Source organism: Leuciscus leuciscus, assembly GCF_965113295.1.
Source record: "Leuciscus leuciscus genome assembly, chromosome: 4".
Taxonomy (NCBI): domain Eukaryota; kingdom Metazoa; phylum Chordata; class Actinopteri; order Cypriniformes; family Leuciscidae; genus Leuciscus; species Leuciscus leuciscus.
Window position 1 is genome coordinate 38,636,088 of NC_138728.1, and position 17,642 is coordinate 38,653,729.

General features: G+C 41.7%; 3 protein-coding genes across 3 annotated transcripts in view; 2 read left to right on the forward strand and 1 right to left on the reverse strand.

The window, feature by feature from the left end:
• LOC309497412 (uncharacterized protein) overlaps nucleotides 1-17,276 on the reverse strand; it is a 30,694-nt gene extending 13,418 nt beyond the window's left edge. The window contains exon 1 of the mRNA XM_082167688.1: nucleotides 17,164-17,276. Within this exon, the coding sequence (XP_082023814.1) occupies nucleotides 17,164-17,202 (39 nt within the window). The 5' untranslated portion in view covers nucleotides 17,203-17,276. The remainder of the gene's footprint in view (nucleotides 1-17,163) is intronic.
• On the forward strand, nucleotides 145-4,954 carry LOC309497789 (uncharacterized protein). The gene is made up of 2 exons (XM_082168092.1): nucleotides 145-1,680; nucleotides 3,891-4,954. Exons 1-2 carry the CDS (start codon nucleotides 594-596, stop codon nucleotides 4,937-4,939), a joined length of 2,136 nt encoding a protein of 711 aa, XP_082024218.1. The 5' UTR covers nucleotides 145-593; the 3' UTR covers nucleotides 4,940-4,954.
• On the forward strand, nucleotides 5,535-10,464 carry LOC309496397 (protein FAM13A-like; the record flags this gene model as incomplete). Its single annotated transcript, XM_082166391.1, has 8 exons — nucleotides 5,535-5,558; nucleotides 7,669-7,786; nucleotides 7,861-7,890; nucleotides 8,649-8,777; nucleotides 8,863-9,040; nucleotides 9,253-9,379; nucleotides 9,604-9,659; nucleotides 9,864-10,464. 8 exons carry the CDS (start codon nucleotides 5,535-5,537, stop codon nucleotides 10,015-10,017), a joined length of 816 nt encoding a protein of 271 aa, XP_082022517.1. The 3' UTR covers nucleotides 10,018-10,464.
• Nucleotides 17,277-17,642: the final 366 nt, after the last annotated feature.

Sequence of the window (17,642 nt, forward strand, 5' to 3'; positions counted from 1 at the left end):
GTAAAAAAAAACGTGGTAGGCTATCATTTTGCGACCTTTTCAACTAAACTTTTCAATTTGCACTTTTGCCTCTACAAAATTACCCAACTCTCTTTTAGGCTATACACTGTCATTTGTTGTTGCATACACAACGTATGAGAAACATCAAAACGCTCTAAAAGCGGAACAAAACTTGTTTGATCTGAGCAGAGCAGAGCATTATTAGCTCGGCCCAAAAAACAGCGATCGCGGCCAAAGCATCTGCGCGGGCTGATCTCGATCACGCGAACATTATTACACAGAGCTGCACGATCCACTGAGAAGCAGTTCAATTCAGCGCAGAATTCTCTATCTCTATTATAAACCCACAGATGACATTGTGATTTAAGCTTGTAAAAAGCCAGATGAAACAGCGCTGATATTCTCAACATATGATGTTTAATTAAACAAGGTTCGGGAGGAACAGGTGCAGATGATTAACCTGACAAGAGCAAGTGGAGTGCAATCAGTAATCAACCCAGGACAGTATAAATAACAGCTGAACTTACCTCTGTTCCTCGACAGTTCAGCAGCATTCAGTAGTCTCTCGGTTCTTCACCTAAACTACTAGTGATATGTCTCAGCCAAGCTCTTCATCCGATGAAGGAAACACTTCAGGAGATGCACCTTCTCCTTCAGCAGGTCCAATGATCATCCCTCCAACACCGGTGGTCGCTCCTGAGCCCCAGGCTTCTCCTCGTGGCCGCACACCGGCCCGAGCAACCCGGCGCTTAACAAGACGCCGAGATCAGCCATCACCACCACCGGCAAGACTCCCAGCTGCTTCCCCGGCTTCTTCTTATCACTCAACCGTCCCGACGATCCCACCCATCGGGAAATGGACCGTGGCCGGGCTAAGGCAGGCGTTGGGTAACTCAGACGTACTGACCTCAAGAAAAATGAATAAAGCAGAGCTGTATGATCTATATGTCTCTTTACAGGCGACTCCAAAAACAACCCACAGGCAGAGCAAAGCCCGCAGAGCAATAAATTCACCTGCACAAACCGCACCGTCGTCCTTCCGCTCAGGACACGGCTCAATTCGCCTATCGGGCCGCAGTAGCAGGCCGTCAGCGACCCCGGGCCGTGCTCCAAATTCCGCCATGGCAGGGCCACAACCACCTCTCGACGATGTACAGCCCTCCACCTCGGCTTACGCTGCCACAGCGCATGCAGCCGGGCCCAGCGGCCTTCCCACAGCCGCCCAATTTTACACTCCGGCCGTTCATAACCCTTTTCTTTTTCAGAGGCCTCCAGCTCCCGTTGCAGATACTAGCGCGATGCTATCTGCGCTAGCATCACAGACCAAACAGAGCCAGCAGTTCCTCCCAACAGGGTATAACCCCGCCCACTCCCAATGGGCCGCAGCTCCAGCAACACAACCGAGTGCAGGCCCGCCTCCGCCTGCAGTTCACAGTCATTCCGCTTCTGACTATCCTTCATTTCCTCAAAATGACACTCATTTCCAATTTTCAGCAGGTCATCCAATTGCAAGTGCACCGATGACATTCGCAGCCCCGGGCTATACTCTCCCCAGCTCCGTCATAAATAACAAATCTCCATTTTCTCTCTCAACAGCAATTCCGATGGCCGTGCCATCCAACGCAGTTGCGATGGATCCCCCACCAGTGTCCCAAATCATCCGCGCTCAAATCCTCTCAGGTGCGGACGTCGACCTCTCTTCTCTGCTCTCTCTCCTCCCTGCAGTTGAAAGAGATCGTCAAATCGATTGCGGCGACTTTTCCGTTACGTTAAAAAACACCGAAACTCACTCATCTCGCATCCTTTCGTTTCCCGAATTCACAACTGCTTTTTCTCGATTCACCGAAATCATCTGTTCAACCTTCCCCCATAGGCGGCGCGAACTGAACGACTACCAGGCAATCATTGCCGAACTCGCGCTGTCCTATGGGGGCGGGCACTTTTACACATATCATAAACTGTTTTCAGCTAAAAGTGCCGTGCGCGTCGCACAATGGAACCAGTGCACATACTGGGGTGCACTTGATTCGGATCTTCACAGCAGGGTGTTTTTGGGCTGCAAAAACATTACCTGTGCGGTATGCAGGTCTGTGGCGCACCCAACTGCATCATGCCCACAGGTTAACCCTCCCTCTCTTCCCTACGTGGGAATTGGCAATGTCAAATCCACCAGCTACGTGCCGCGTGCAGCAACCTCCAACACTGTACAGGACTCTGCTTTTAATGAAGGCAGCCAGATCTGTAATTATTTCAACTCGGGCAAATGTCAAAGAGCGCGCTGCCGGTATATGCACATCTGCAGCTTTTGTGGTGGCGCGCATGCTCGCATAGTATGTCCAGTCTTTAAGTCTGTAAATAAAAAATCAAAAAAGTATTTAATGACTCCTGTAAATATTTCACGCATGCATTTCGAACTAGCTCATCACCCGGATACAGAATTTACCGACTATCTGCTGGCAGGTCTAAAAAACGGCTTTAATCCCGGCTTACAATGCCTGCCTTCCCAAAATATCATATGCAATAATCTTCAATCTGCCCTTTCAGAACCTGATGTCGTAGATAAACTGATCAAAAAAGAAGTCGAGTCAGGCTTCATGATCGGCCCGTTCGATAATCCTCCATTTAATCTGTTTCGTATCAGCCCTATTGGAGTGGCTACAAGAAAATTCTCAGGTAAAAAACGCCTTATAATCGACCTGTCAGCCCCGCACAAATCCCCGTTCCCAAGCATAAACAGCTTGATCCCTCTCGACGAATTTTCACTTAAATACCATGACATAGACCAGGCTATAGACATGATCAAAATCGCAGGACGGGGCGCTTGGCTTGCAAAAATTGACATTACATCTGCCTTCAAAGTAATGCCCATCCACCCAGATTCTTGGCACCTATTTGGAATTCGCTGGCTTGGGAAATACTATTTTGCAGTACGTTTAACTTTCGGATGTAAAAGCAGCCCTAAAATATTTGACATGCTATCAGAAGCTGTTTGCTGGATTTTGTCGAATAACTACGCCATTCCTTACCTCATTCACCTGCTCGACGATTTTTTTATCATCTCGCCTCCTGACGCCATCCCAGCCGCACACATCCTTACAGTACAAAACGTTTTCTCCGAACTAGGAATTCCTATAGCACAGGAAAAAACCATGGGCCCCGCTACATCCATCGAATTCCTAGGAATTAATTTGGATTCAGATAAATTCCAAGCATCCCTGCCCAAAGAAAAAATCGACCGGATAATCCTCGTCTCTTCTACCTTCCTTGAGAAATCAAATTTTTCAAAACGCGAACTCCTGTCCCTGCTCGGGCACCTAAATTTCGCAATGCGCATCATCCCGCAGGGCCGCCCCTTCATATCACATCTCCTCTCACTAGCGTCCTCCGTCCACTCACTAGAAGACTGCATTTCCTTAAACCAAGCATGTCGCGACGAACTCAGGCTATGGTTAACATTTCTAAAACAGTGGAACGGCCTATCTTTCTTCTACAACAACCTCGTTTCGTCTCCCACCGATATCCAATTGTTCACAGACGCTGCCCCCTCAATTGGGTTCGGGGGATATTATCAAGGTCGTTGGTTCGCGGCTCCATGGCCATCGCAGCTCCAGGACGTTTCTCAATCCTCAGCTCTTTTGGAGCTTTACCCTCTCGTAGTAGCAGCCTTTCTCTGGGGAAAAGAGTGGGCCACAAACAGCGTTTTAGTGCATTGCGACAACGACGCAACAGTGCATTGCATTAACAAAGGCCGTTCCCATTCTCCCGCTCTGATGCCACTCTTAAGGCGTCTAATCTGGATTTCAGCTTGCGATCAATTCATCATTATTGCTAAACATATCCCGGGGACAGAAAATCAAATAGCTGATTCCCTGTCTCGCTTTCTGTTTCAGAAATTCAGGATGCTGGCACCAGAGGCGGATCAATTCCCAACTCCAGTTCCTCGCTATTCAGAACTAATATTCCCGTAAACCACCCGTTAAAACCCCTGCTCGAAGCATCACTCGACTCCATCCTCCAGGCAGTATCTCCAAGGACCCTCCAATCCTACATTACTGCTTGGAGGTGTTTTAAAACCTTCCATCTCTCTTATAACTTGCCTTTCCCTGATTTTTCTCTTCTCTCTATCACCTCTTTTATCTCCTACCTTAATACCATTAAGGGCCTCCAAGTCGGGTCCATCAAAGGCTATTTAAGCGGCATTCAGTTTTTTCACAAACTGATGTACGGCACTCCTTCCACGGAGATTAACAATTCTCAAACCTCCCTCCTGATTAAAGGGATCAAAAAATCCCAACCTTCTCGTCTCAATGCCAGACAACCCATCACGCTAGACATTCTCACCAAATGTATTCATGCCCTCCGCACAGGCTATCAGCCCATCGGTACCGCTCGCACTCTCGACGCCATGTTTATTCTAGCTTTTTTCGGTTTTCTTAGATGCTCGGAACTCGCCATCACCTCCAAATTCGACCCAAAAATCCACCCCACCATCTCAGACTTATCAGTACTAGATGGCGAGACAATTTCTTACCTGATCAAACAAAGCAAAACTGACCAAACTAAAAAAGGTCATTTTATCTACATTTTTAACCTCACTTCGCAAATCCAACCATACCAGTCAATACTGGCTTATCTGCTATGGAGAAGCTCCCAAGCAAAATCTCCTCTGGAACCCCTATTTTTAGATGAATCTAAAAAACCCGCGTCACGTTTTTGGTTCCAGAAACACCTCAAATCCGTTCTCCAAATGTCAGGCATTCCTGCAAATAATTTTTCAAGTCACTCATTCCGCATTGGGGCAGCAACTTCAGCAGCCCAAAAAGGCCTCTCCCAACAGCAGATCCAAACCCTTGGGAGATGGTCCTCTGATGCTTTCCAAAGCTACATCAGGACCAACCGGTTCCACATTAAACAAGCTCACCAAAACCTCATCGAGTGAGAAGCGCAAAAAAAAAAAAAAAAAAAAAAAACTCTTCTTTCCTGTCTTCTCTTTCTGTCCAGCAAGCACTAGTCTTACAGTCTTCCCAGTAGAGCAATTATGTTTTCTTTCATTCAACGAGCATTGGTCTCGTAATGGATGCAGTATAAAGAAAATTCCTGGGCAAGCACTCATTTTCCTGTCTTCCTCTTTCTGCCCAAGCAAACATTGGTCACGGCAGACGGAGCGAGAGCTCCCCCAGTAGAGCACTTACATTTTCTCTTTTATCCAGCGAGCATTGGTCTCACAGCAGATTCAGCGAGGAAATCTCCTGGGCAAGCACTCATTTCACGTTTCCTCTTCCCGTCCAGCGAGCATTGGTCTCTCAGCGGACGGGGTGAGAACTTTCCCAGTAGAGCACTTACATTTTCTTTTATCCAGCGAGCATTGGTCTCACAGCGGATGCAGCAAGGAAATCTCCTGGGCAAGCACTCATTTCATGTTTCCTCTTCCTGTCCAGCGAGCATTTGGTCTCTCAGCGGACGGGGTGAAATCTTTCCCAGTAGAAGCGCTTACATTTTTTTCTCTTTCTTCCGTTGAGCATTGGTCTCGACGGATGAGGGGCGAGAAAATCTCCTGGGTGAGCTCTCACTTTTCTCTTTTTCATTTTTCCTATACCCAGTGAGCATTGGTCTCACAGCGGACTTAGCGAGAACTTTCCCGGTGGAGCACTTACGTTTTCTCTCCTCATTCAGCGAGCATTGGCCTCAGCAGATGCAGTGTGAGGAAATCTCCCGGACAAGCACTCATAATTTCCGCTTCTTCTTTCCGCCCAGAGAGCATTGGTCTCCCAGTGGATGGAGTGAGATCTTTCCCGGTAGAGCCCTTACGTTTTTCTCTCCTCATCCAGCGAGCATTGGTCTCTCAACGGATGCAGTGTGAGAATTCTCCCGGGCAAGAACTCATTTTTCCTCCTTTTTTCTTTCCTTCCATCCCACAAACTCTTGGCCCAGCACAAAGTGCAATTCTCCCGATCGGTTGTTCCAAATTATAACCGCTCCCCGTTCGCTGACCAGCAGGACCTGTCAGTACAGGTAGTGAGCCACCATCAAGGGCCCTCCTGGTCAAGAATTTAGGCCCCTCCTTGAGAAGCTAGCCCGCCAACTCGGCACTCATTTGGGGGTCTTCAGTCCGGCGGCTGTCCTCTGCTATTTTGCCTTTGGGGGGAGTACTCTGGGTTCGGGCCGAATTCCGAGCTCGTAGCCCTCCCTCCGGACAGCACGCCAAATACGCATAACCCTTACCATAATAAATCATATGTAGATGTGAACTCGTGAAATGATGTTTAATTAAACAAGGTTCGGGAGGAACAGGTGCAGATGATTAACCTGACAAGAGCAAGTGGAGTGCAATCAGTAATCAACCCAGGACAGTATAAATAACAGCTGAACTTACCTCTGTTCCTCGACAGTTCAGCAGCATCCCACCTCCACCCCAGCTCCTCTCTTCTAGTTCCATCTACCCTATTCTAGTTCCATCTACCCCTACCGGGGGGAGTACTCTGGGTTCGGGCCGAATTCCGAGCTCGTAGCCCTCCCTCCGGACAGCACGCCAAATACGCATAACCCTTACCATAATAAATCATATGTAGATGTGAACTCGTGAAATTGATGCAAAAAACAGGCGAAACATTGTTCCAAGAATAAACCAGTTAGAAAACATTTCACTCCACAACATTAACTGTAGTAAAACAAACTTTTTTGGCAGAAATGTGCCTGTATATATTCATATTAAAAATGATGTTATATTAATATAGTCATGTATAAATGTATTAAATGTAATGCAGTAATGTTTTTGTTTAGAAGTTATGGCAGTTTATTTATATTTATACTAAATGTTTGGGCTACTGTTTTTGATAACACATACAATAGGTTTATAGAAAAATCAACAAAAAAAATCAAGAAATATTTTCATAATTTTTGTTGATTTTTTTTATTATTATTATTTTTAAAGGCTTGTAAGTCTGAATCAGAATATCAAGATATTTTATTATTTTGCATATGATGGTGAAAAGTAAAAAAGCACCACCATGTTATATGTATAATAAATATTTGAGTATAACAAACAAAATCCCTTCTAGATTATTTTATCCCTTGAGGTAGGGGATAAAAAGGCACACAAAAAGGTTGGAGACCCCTGGTATATAGTATGTTTTATAATTACAAGTTTGTGTAATTTGGGGCTTCTGTAGCCAGTGACATTTCATTATTTGTATTTTATGGCATTGTACATTTTTTGTTTTTATTTGAAGGCTGAGGCTTCATTAATAAACACAACCCCAATTATCATCATTGTTTTGAGATGTTACTTGCTGTGAATAGCTTGTTTGATAGGCTACAGTATTGTGGCATAGTATCAGGACATCCTGGCTAGTGTCTGTCGCACACGGCTGGAGACGAATGGCCGGATGATATGGGCCTATTTGGGAGAAAGTCCAGGGCTGTTTTTTAGCCCCAGTCCGTCCCTGATTGAAACTAACAAACGACAAACCATAAATTGGTGTAAGTGTAGCCCACATGAAGAAATGCTATTGTAAATGTAATATTTCCTGACTATACATCCTTTAAAATGCACACTTGGTAGACAGCTTCCTGTAAAGTTATTTTCTTATGCAGTCTGTCCTGTACAGTAGCCTACATTTCCTAGTTAACCGTCCTGATTTTAATTTTTTTTTCTGAACTTTTGTGCAGGTGGAAACACAGAAGGATGTGTTTGGTGTGCCTCTGATTGACCTGAGGAAGAGTGGACAGATGAGGCAGGGTCTTCCTCTAGCGCTCACGCACACAGTGGAGTTTGTGGAGAAGCATGGTGAGTGTGTTTGACACTGTTTCTCAGTCTCCACGTATGCTGAGATTATGTGTATTTCTAAAATGTGTGTTTAGGTCTCAGTCAGAGTGGCCTGTTCAGAGTTGGTGGGAAAGTGAAACTCTGCCAGGGATTAATAATAATAATAATAATAATGCATAAGTTTTATATAGCGCTTTTCAAGGAACGCAAAGACGCTTTACAAAAGAAACAAACAAACAAAAACAAACAAAAAATGAGAGTGCTACTGTAGATTGTAGGCGAGCTGAAACAGGTGAGTTTTGAGCAGGTTTTTGTAGGTGGTCAGTGAGTCCGAGTTTCTGATGGGGAGTGAGTTCCAAAGGGTGGGGGCAGCGATGGCAAAGGCTCGATCTCCCAAGGTTCGGTACTTTGATTTGGTGATGGGTTTGAGAAGGTTTAAGTCGGCAGAGCGGAGGCGTCGGGAGGGGTTGTGGTGCTGCAAGAGGTCTGTAAGGTATGGAGGGGCCAAGTTATTGAGGGCTTTGTAGGTGATGAGCAGAACTTTGTAATGGATGCGCTGTTGTACAGGGAGCCAGTGAAGCTGTTGAAGGACGGGGGTGATGTGGTCTCTGGAGCGGGTGTGGGTGAGGAGACGGGCAGCGGAGTTTTGAACATATTGCAGTTTTTGTAAATCAGAGGAAGGGAGACCATATAGGAGGCTATTGCAGTAGTCAAGTCTTGATGTAATAAATGCATGGATGAGAGTTTCAGCAGCAGATGTGGAGAGGGTGGGGCGTAGGCGAGCAATGTTACGTAGGTGGAAAAAGGCAGTTTTGGTGATATGACGGATATGAGGCTTAAATGTGAGTGTGGGGTCAAAAATTAAGGAATGGTTTTGATCAAGGAAGCTTTCCGGAGTTTGACAGTGGGGATATTCCTACTCTTGCCTCATTATTGAAACTTTTCCTCAGGGAGTTGCCTGGTGGACTTATTCCAGAGTCACACGGGACACAACTGCTGAAGGTGTTCAGGGGTAGGTGAAGCTGCGGTGGTGAGGAGTGAACATTTTGGGATAAGAAAATCAAATCTGATTGAATCTTCTTCATTGTATCTTGCAGATTCAAAAGAGGAAGAACTGAATCAGGCTGTGAGGATGATCCTGAACAGTCTTCCGGAGGAACATTTTAACGTCCTCTGCTACCTGTTGTACTTCCTGTCCCGTGTGGCAGCTGAGAGTCTTCAAAATCGTATGACATCCAAGAACTTGTCAATAGTTTTTGGACCCACCATCTTTCAGTAAGTGTTTGTGTGTGTGTATTCAGCTGATAGAGTCTGTACTCCCAAGCACATTACAATGTAACTCAAGTACTGAGGTTTCAAGAATTACATGCACAAGTTTTCAGGATCCAATGAGACACAGAGACCAGTCTGATGGAGCTGTCAATCATAAAAGAAAGATGGGTGTCTGTTATATAGTGATGTGACACGTTTGTTATCTGTGTGTGCAGCGTTCCTCTCGGCCCCACCATGATTGAGGAACAGGGGTTGTGTAACGCTTTGACAGAGCACCTGCTGAACAACCTGAAACATTTGCTGCCGAACATGTACCCTCATGCATCCACCGGCAACAGAGCAGTGAGTTTATACTGTGTTATAAGTTTATGTTTCAAATGATGGTGGCATCTGTATGTGACTTGGGTTTATGAAATTGAATCTGCCATTATAAAAATAATTAAATTAAATTATTAGTCATTGCTAGTGTTTAAGAGTGAAAATGATAATAGATAGGCTAATTCTTTAGTTTTGTATATGTATGAGAGATTGAAAATGCTTAGAAATGTGTTTGTGTGTTTGAGGAGTCAGGGGACTGGACTGACGAAGAGTGTGTCAAACAGCTGCCACTCACAGAAATGAGGTAAATATGCTGAACACACACTCACAAGCACATGCAGACCTGTGTTGTTGGCAAACAGTTGTTGATCAAATGCATGCACAGATCACATACACCCACAAACATGCACACATACAGTAGGATTCTGGTCATTATGGGTTTATTTAGAACCATTTATTGTTGAGTGCTTGTCAGTCCATCTTCATGCTTGTTCTGTGTATTTTCCAGATCAAAACTACCTAAAATTGGACGACTTGGGCGACTGAGAAAAGGATTTGGGAGAACGTTTTTCTCATGCTTTCGCAGGTATGCAGCAGGATCTTTATCTTTTTATCTTTATCCTAAGACTGATCTGGTTGTTGCCCTGCATGTGCCCATATGAAATTTTGAAATTAAGTTTTACTGTGGTAGATCGTGAACAAGTTAAGATATAGGTAAAGTTAGATTTAGTTATACATGTAATGAATGTGTTGAGTGAACAAACGTAATCGGTTTTCTTACTTTTTCATCACTTCACCACACAGTAACAAAATCGAGAGTGAAGAGGCCTCTGCAAAAATGGAGACCTAGACATGTGTGAGTAGAAGACAGTGGGGCTGGTGACCCCAACTGCAAGATACTGGGCTTGGTGAGGATCACCAGAAGACAATGGGGCTGGGGACTCCCGACTGCAAGATACTAGGCATGGTGAGGGTCACTGGAAGACAAAGAGGCCAGTGAGGATCACCAGAGGACAATGGGGCTGGTGAACCTCAATGTAAGATACTGGGCCCGGCACTGTAAGACACTGAGGCTGGTGAGCTTCACCCTCAGACACTAGGGCTGGCGTGGGTCCCTGAAAGACATTGGGGGCGATGAGGGTCACCTCAAGACATTTTAATATGTTTTAAACATAAAATAACATTATAAACTGTCACTTCACCCCGTGACAGCAGCAAGCAGGCTCCTGATTGGTTAACGCGGCGCGAATTGACGCAGAAGTTCAGATTTTTCAACTCGGGCGGCAGACGCCAATTCGCGTCAAACGCGAGAATGCACAAAAAGCACTACATAAAACATTCGCGCTTAACGCGCCAGACGCTCAATTCGCTCGAACGAGGCGTAGTCGCGTCTACCGCGCGTAACGCGTCTTTGCATTGACTTAACATTGAAATCACTCGAGCCTGGCGCGCTATTCGCGTCCAGTGTGAACGCACCATTAAAGTGACAGAAGCTGCTAATAAAGCTGCTGTTGCCATTTGTGTCAATAATGTTAATCAAACATCAGAAAGAAAGTAATTTACTGCCCTTGACTGAATCACTTTTGTAAAATAAATAAGAATGAATGTTGAATTTATAGTGAAAACTATGTATTGTATATTTGATTACTTTATACAATATAATATTATTCAGTGCTTTAAGTTTTTCAAGTAGGTTCTTATGTGCCTTTTTTTCTATTGTTATTTGTGACTCTTGTCATCCGTAAGCTTGAGATTCTTTTCTTAAGCTACTATTATTTTTTGTGATATTGAAATTGGTCACAAGCATTACGCTATTTTAGTGGCATTAAATTTTGATATGATAAAAATCGTATTAAAAGTAATATAACTTGACAGTGAAGTATATCATAGATAGATAAAATGACTCGTATAATGATATAACATTTAGTTCATCGCCCACCCCTATTTGCTATTCGCAAGCAATGTTGACAGGTTAGTGTTAATCTAACAGCTTATGTGTAAAAATGTGTTTCATGCTTATCCTGAACAGATCACCAGAAAGATGAAACATCGACTTCATCTGCTGCTGGAGATAATGAGACTGAGCAAGGAGATAATGTTTCGGTTGAGGTTGATGCAAATATTAATGAACTGAGACAGCCTTCTGCAGATCAACCTGAGATCAGCGGCCTTGCATCGGCTTCCTCTCCTACCCTGCACGCCGTTGATATCCCAGCGTACACAAGCACTGATCCTGGAACTTGGGGAGAGATCAACGACGAGGTTCGGGAGTACTGGGCTGGGCAGTATGAAACAGAGCCAGTACTGGTCAGAGGTTCTTAAAAGAGTAGTTGCGGTTATTAAATTGATATCTGAGCGAGGACTTGCTTTCAGAGGAGACAACCAACAATTTGGATCACCCCAGAATGGAAACTACTTGGGTTGCCTTGAACTAATCAGTCAATTTGATCCATTTCTTAAAGAGCATATTGCACGATTTGGCAATGCAGGCAAGGGGACTCCTTCGTATCTTTCTTCTACTGTGTGTGAGGAGTTAATTGATTTGATGGGTGACAAGCTGCTTTCTGTAATCCTGGATAAAATCAGGATGGCCAAATATTTTTTGATAATCGTTGACTCCACCCCAGACATTTCACATTCAGACCAGCTCACTTTTATTGTCCGATATGTATCTGAAGAAGGAAACACAGGAGCGTTTTCTTAAGTTTCTACCCATAAGCAGTCACGCTGGTGAGTCACTTCAATTCAGTTATATCAGTTCTGACGGAGATGAACATAAACATAGAGAATTGCCGTGGACAGTCCTTTGACAACGTCAGTAATATGTCTGGTTCTTATAAAGGTGTGCAATCTCGCATACGTGAAGTCAACCCGTTAGCTGAATGGGTTCCCTGTGCGGCACATACGCTGAACTTAGTTGGGGTAAATGCTGTAAATTTTTGTCTTGAGACTGAGGAGTTTTTCTTATTTGTACAGTCTCTTTTTAACTTCTGCTCAAAATCCACCTGGAGGTGGCAGATTGTTACGTCCAACCTGGAAGAAAATGAGAAGGGCCATGTTCAAACTCTAAAATCCTTGTCAAACACAAGGTGGAGTGCGCATGCACAAGCAACCAGCACCCTTTGTCAAAATTATGACAACATTTTCCAGTCCCTTCAAACAATAGCAGAAGATGATCATCAAAACCTGATCACTCGCAATGAGGCCACATCTCTCTCTAGGCAGATGGAGAAGCTTGAAGTTGCCATTCTGTGCAGTGTGTGGAACACAGTGCTGCAGCGTGTTCAAAAAACAAGCACACAACTTCAAATGGTTGCCCTTGACCTGTCTAATGCTGTTGCTCTGGTGGGTTCACTGAGAGATTTTATTGCAGATCTCTGTGATCAGTTTGAGAGGTTTGAGTCAACAGCCAAAAACATGTCGTCATGTGTATCTCAGACATACAAAAGTGACATACAAAGGGAGAGACGACGTAAAAAGCAACCAGATGAGTCATCTGTGGCAGATTCACTGAGTACAATGTCAGGAAGACAGAAGTTTCAAGTTTGTGTGTTTAATGTCATAATTGACAAACTTGTGGGGGGGCTTTCTCTCTCTGTAGTTGGTGACCTAAAGTGGTGGGGGGGCCCTGCAGTAACTCATAGCCCCGGGGCCCAGTGAGCTCTTAATGCGGCCCTGCCTTTAATGAATGGAGTAAACAAAAAATTTACTTCGTTTTTATCATGGTTTTTTTTTCATTTTGAGTTAAAACCTGTTAACCCTCACCAGTGCGTCGGCGCACTGAAGCGTTTTTTTATTTATTTAGTTCAAAGTTACTATCAGATTAAATGTTATACTTTGACAAACTATACATCATTAAAAAGATATAAGACTCAAGTTTCAGTATTTGACCACTATTGTATTCTGAGAAACTTATAGTGACAGTTATGTCTTAATTTGTGTCAGGAGTTATGAAATGAAAAAATGCATCGATCCCTTTAATATGATTTATGAGCGTCAGCTGGTCCATTCATAAAAAAAAACTCCGTGCTGTTGTCATGACAGTGCTATACAAAACAACGTTCCTCAGGACTTTTAGCTCAAAAATGTGCAGACTTGGAGAAATATTGATATATTCTCATAGATTTACATCATATTTCTATAGACAGGAATAATATTTCTTGAATTTATACCCAAATGCGTCGATGTAATCATTATGAGCGCTTCTTACTGAGATGTGCTGTGTTTTCAATTCATACCTATAGCCTGAGGGCGCTATATGCACAATAATACTCCATATATGGAACATGAAGAAGAGACATAATCATGTGACCTTCAAGGACGTCACTGATAGCAGCTACACACAAAGCTAACACAGAGATCGCTGTAATATGCAGATACAGACGTTTTGAAGACAATAAAAATTATTGCAATGATACTTGATTTGCCTGTGTTCTTCAAGCAATGCCAGGTATTTTTATAATAATAGATTATATTTATAATGTAATGCTAATCAATATAGAATTTATCATTGTACATAATTCTATAAATATATTTTCTGTCTGATTTTTTTTTTTATCTGAAGCCAAATTAGATCACAGAAGATTATTTAAAACACTCCACTTGCGTTATAAAGTACGTTTGTAGCACAAACATGGTTTTAATCTCATAAATGGTCGTGTATTGATGGTGTGCTAAGCTAACATGCTAGCTAGGCCCAAAATAAAGTAATTTGACATGATCTTGAAAAACATTTAACTAAATACAGAGTTTTAGACTTATCATTTTCAGATTTTAAATATAACATGGTCACACATATGGCTTTAGCTGCAGTGCATTTCTAGATTCCTACAGTGCCCACTTCAATTTTATTTTAATGAATATGTTTAATAAAAATACATTTCTAATAACTTTACAAAACTTTGAAGCTATTTAAAAAATGTTTTTTCATTATGACAATAATTAATTCTACATTTACAATAAACTACCAGGTGTCAGCTTTCAAATGAGATCATACTTGTGCTTTTAGTGCAAAGGGTTCATGAACTGTATGTGTTTCAGTTTGGGTATGTCATTTATGGGGATTTTTCAAAAGTGGCGTTGCAGCTTAACAGGTTAAACTCATGTTAAAAATGAGAGATATAGGTTCCTCAAAAAAATGGTTGCATTGCATTATGTGTTTTGACCCTCACAATTAAAACTACAGAGCTTTGTTTATAAAACTAAGCATGTAAATATCAATAGAGAGTGACAAATGACATTAAGGAACTTTTTATGCAAGTAGACTGTTATGCTTTTATAAAAAATAGAGTTGATTTACTGCATATTGCATATTTTTGCTTAGTTTTTTTCTCCTTAAGTTTAAAGCTCAATACTAGAGGGCTGCATTGGGATTTGGGTCCCGCGGGACTATCAATTATGATACAAAACATAAAACACATTTGCAAACTTTTTAAACGTTAGACGTTATATTTTATATTTTGTCTAAAGGTTCAATAAACTGTTCTTTAAAAAAAAAAGATTGTTCTTACCAATATTTCATATATCAGGCTTTACAGGGTTAAAAGCAAAACACAAACTCCCTCCCCTCTCTACCTTAGTTACTCATCTCTTATGCTGCACCATAGAAACAAATGTTTGTTACAGCTTTCCTTCAGCAAACAGAGACCAGGGGCCTGTTTCAATAAGGAGGTTCAACCAACTCTGAGTTAAAACTTGAACTCTGAGTTGACTTACCCTGAGATGGAGTTTTCGGTTACAGAACAGCTGAAATTAGTTAGTTCAATCTACTCTGAGTTGACTGACTCTGAGTTAAGCGCGTGCACCACAACTATAAAAAGCCATTATCAATGGAGCACAGATATTACGAGTCACCATGGCAACAGCGCCAGACAAAAAGAGGTCTTCATATTTCTTCACATTTTAATTACTGTTATACAGTGATGGGTGTAATTAATTTCCAAGTAATATAAATACTGTAATTTAATTAAAGGGATTACTCTTAATTCTTCTGTAATTTAAAGTTTAATCTGATGTAATTGTATTAGACTATAGAACAATTCTGTATAGGCTATTTAACATACATTTTTAAAAGTTATATTTTTAATGTAACCTTCTCCCTCTACACACTTTGGTCAATTCAAGAATAATTCATGCAATTGTTTATTTGAAAGCATTAAAAGTGCTGTTTGTCTCTCCTTGTATTGTTCAAGTGTTTAAGGTTGACGTGGGATTTAGTAATTAGTAATAAGTAGACCAATAATTTCTAAAGATAGTCATTATTACATTACTCTAATTACACTGTTGATGTCATTTGTGCCCAACTGTTATAATATCAGAGGTGAAACTGGAAGAACAGTATGTTTTTCAACCTAATTTTAATTTTCATGTAGGTGCAATCCTGCAGGCGTTAAAAGAACATGGCAGCAGCTGAAAATTAAATATAAAAACATAATTCAGTCAAGTAAGGCTTGAGCATAGTATGGGTGTAGGCTACCTGACTTTACAAACATTTGAGATATTAAATAACTAAAGAATCCAGTGTCTAGCAGTGCAGCAGCATTTTTGGCTGAGGGAATTCCTGGAGGGACTTCAGAGCCAGTCCCAAAGATCCAAGGGCCTTCATAAAATGTAAGAGGTTTACATATGTGTTATTTTTTATATAGGCTATTTTTGAGATTTCCATTTATTTTACTTTGGGTTAGGATTTTTGTTGGTCCCAATAGATTCTGATGGTAATATCTGTCTTTTGGAGCCTCCTGTCCCAACAGAACCCCATGCAGTTGTAAGTCGCCTACTCAATACACCAGAAATTATGACAAATAGTGTTATAAAGTTATACTCAACTAAATGCTCATCACATGGGGATAAAGAGTTTCTGCTGCCACAGAGAGGCCTACAGAGGTAATGTTAACATTATGTGTCTACACATCAAACAATCTACACATTCAGATTTTTTTCACATTTTTATGTGGAGTAGCCTATAGAATCTAAGTTTAAATCCAAGTATAAACGGGTATTCTTATCTCTCCCCGTGCCCCCAGAGTGTGGAAGAACAGCAGGAGGACGGTCCATCAACTTCTGGTGCACAGATGAACACAGTTCAGTGATTTCCAGTAAATGCCACAGTTTAATTCTGTAGAATTTGTTTAGAACTACATTATGTAACTCTAATCTACTACTGTGTTTTCAGTTGCCAGTAAAGGAGTTATATAGACTTCTTATTTAAAAAATATATATATATATATATATATATATATATATATATATATATATATATATATATATATATATATAAATAAAATATTAATTTTATTAATAAAAATGTACTGAAAGAATGAATGAGGTGTTTAAACACCACTTCCTCTTTAAAAAGGGGAGGAGACCGAAAGAAACTCTGGGTTTACTGAAGAAAACATGCTCCCGACCAGGTTAGGTTCACAGTATAAACAGACAAACGCTTTTGACTCGGAGTATAAGTTACCTCTCTTTCTGAAACAGGCTTGACTTACTCTGCTTTCTCAGGTTTAACATACCTCCCATTCTGAAACAGAAAACTCAGAGTTTCCCTCATTTCAGGGTTAACATACTCAGAGTTTTCACTTAACCTCCTTTCTGAAACAGGCCCCAGCTCCGTGACACAGTGAATAAACATAATTTGCTTACACAGACTCCTCTGCCATTTTCTAACATAGCATTAGGTTCATTTTAATTAATAAAACAAAAAAGTTCTCGTTTATTGAATGATTATCAAATGCTTTAGTATTCGTTTATCTCTGTATTACCTATTTGTGACTGATGTTAGAAATGAATTGTCAAGAATTACTTACTTTTCTTTCTTGTCTATCTGTCGTTCTTGTCTCTGCCATTTTGTGAGGTTTAAGCAAATTGTGTTGCTGTTGGTCACTGTTTGTGAAAAAGTGAAACCAGAACGTTGTTCTGCAGGTTTATAAAGTCTTTAATTCGGCCATGCCTGTGTCAGGGTGTGGTGTAGGGTGATGAAGACAAAGAGGCCAATGGCTCCAATACATAAATTTGACTAAATCATTCAGGTAAGCACATACAGGCAGAAGGTTTAACCACACCAAACACAACGTGATTATGACTAGACTCAGACGAGAACAGACCAAGACTGACTGCACAGAAGGGAACTATATACAAACACAGATGAACACTCATTAACAGAACACAGGTGATGTAGATGATGATTAACTAGACACAGGTGATACAACTGAACTAATGATGACAGTGAAGACACGTGACATGATGACAGGAAGACAAGTCCAAAAACAAAACAGAACACAACTGT

Coding starts and splice junctions, on each gene's coding strand:
- LOC309497789 (XM_082168092.1), top strand. CDS start 594: ATGTCTCAGCCAAGCTCTTCATCCGATGAAGGAAACACTTCAGGAGAT. Junction 1,681..3,890: donor CCGCGCTCAAATCCTCTCAG/GTGCGGACGTCG, acceptor TTTCTGTTTCAG/AAATTCAGGATGCTGGCACC.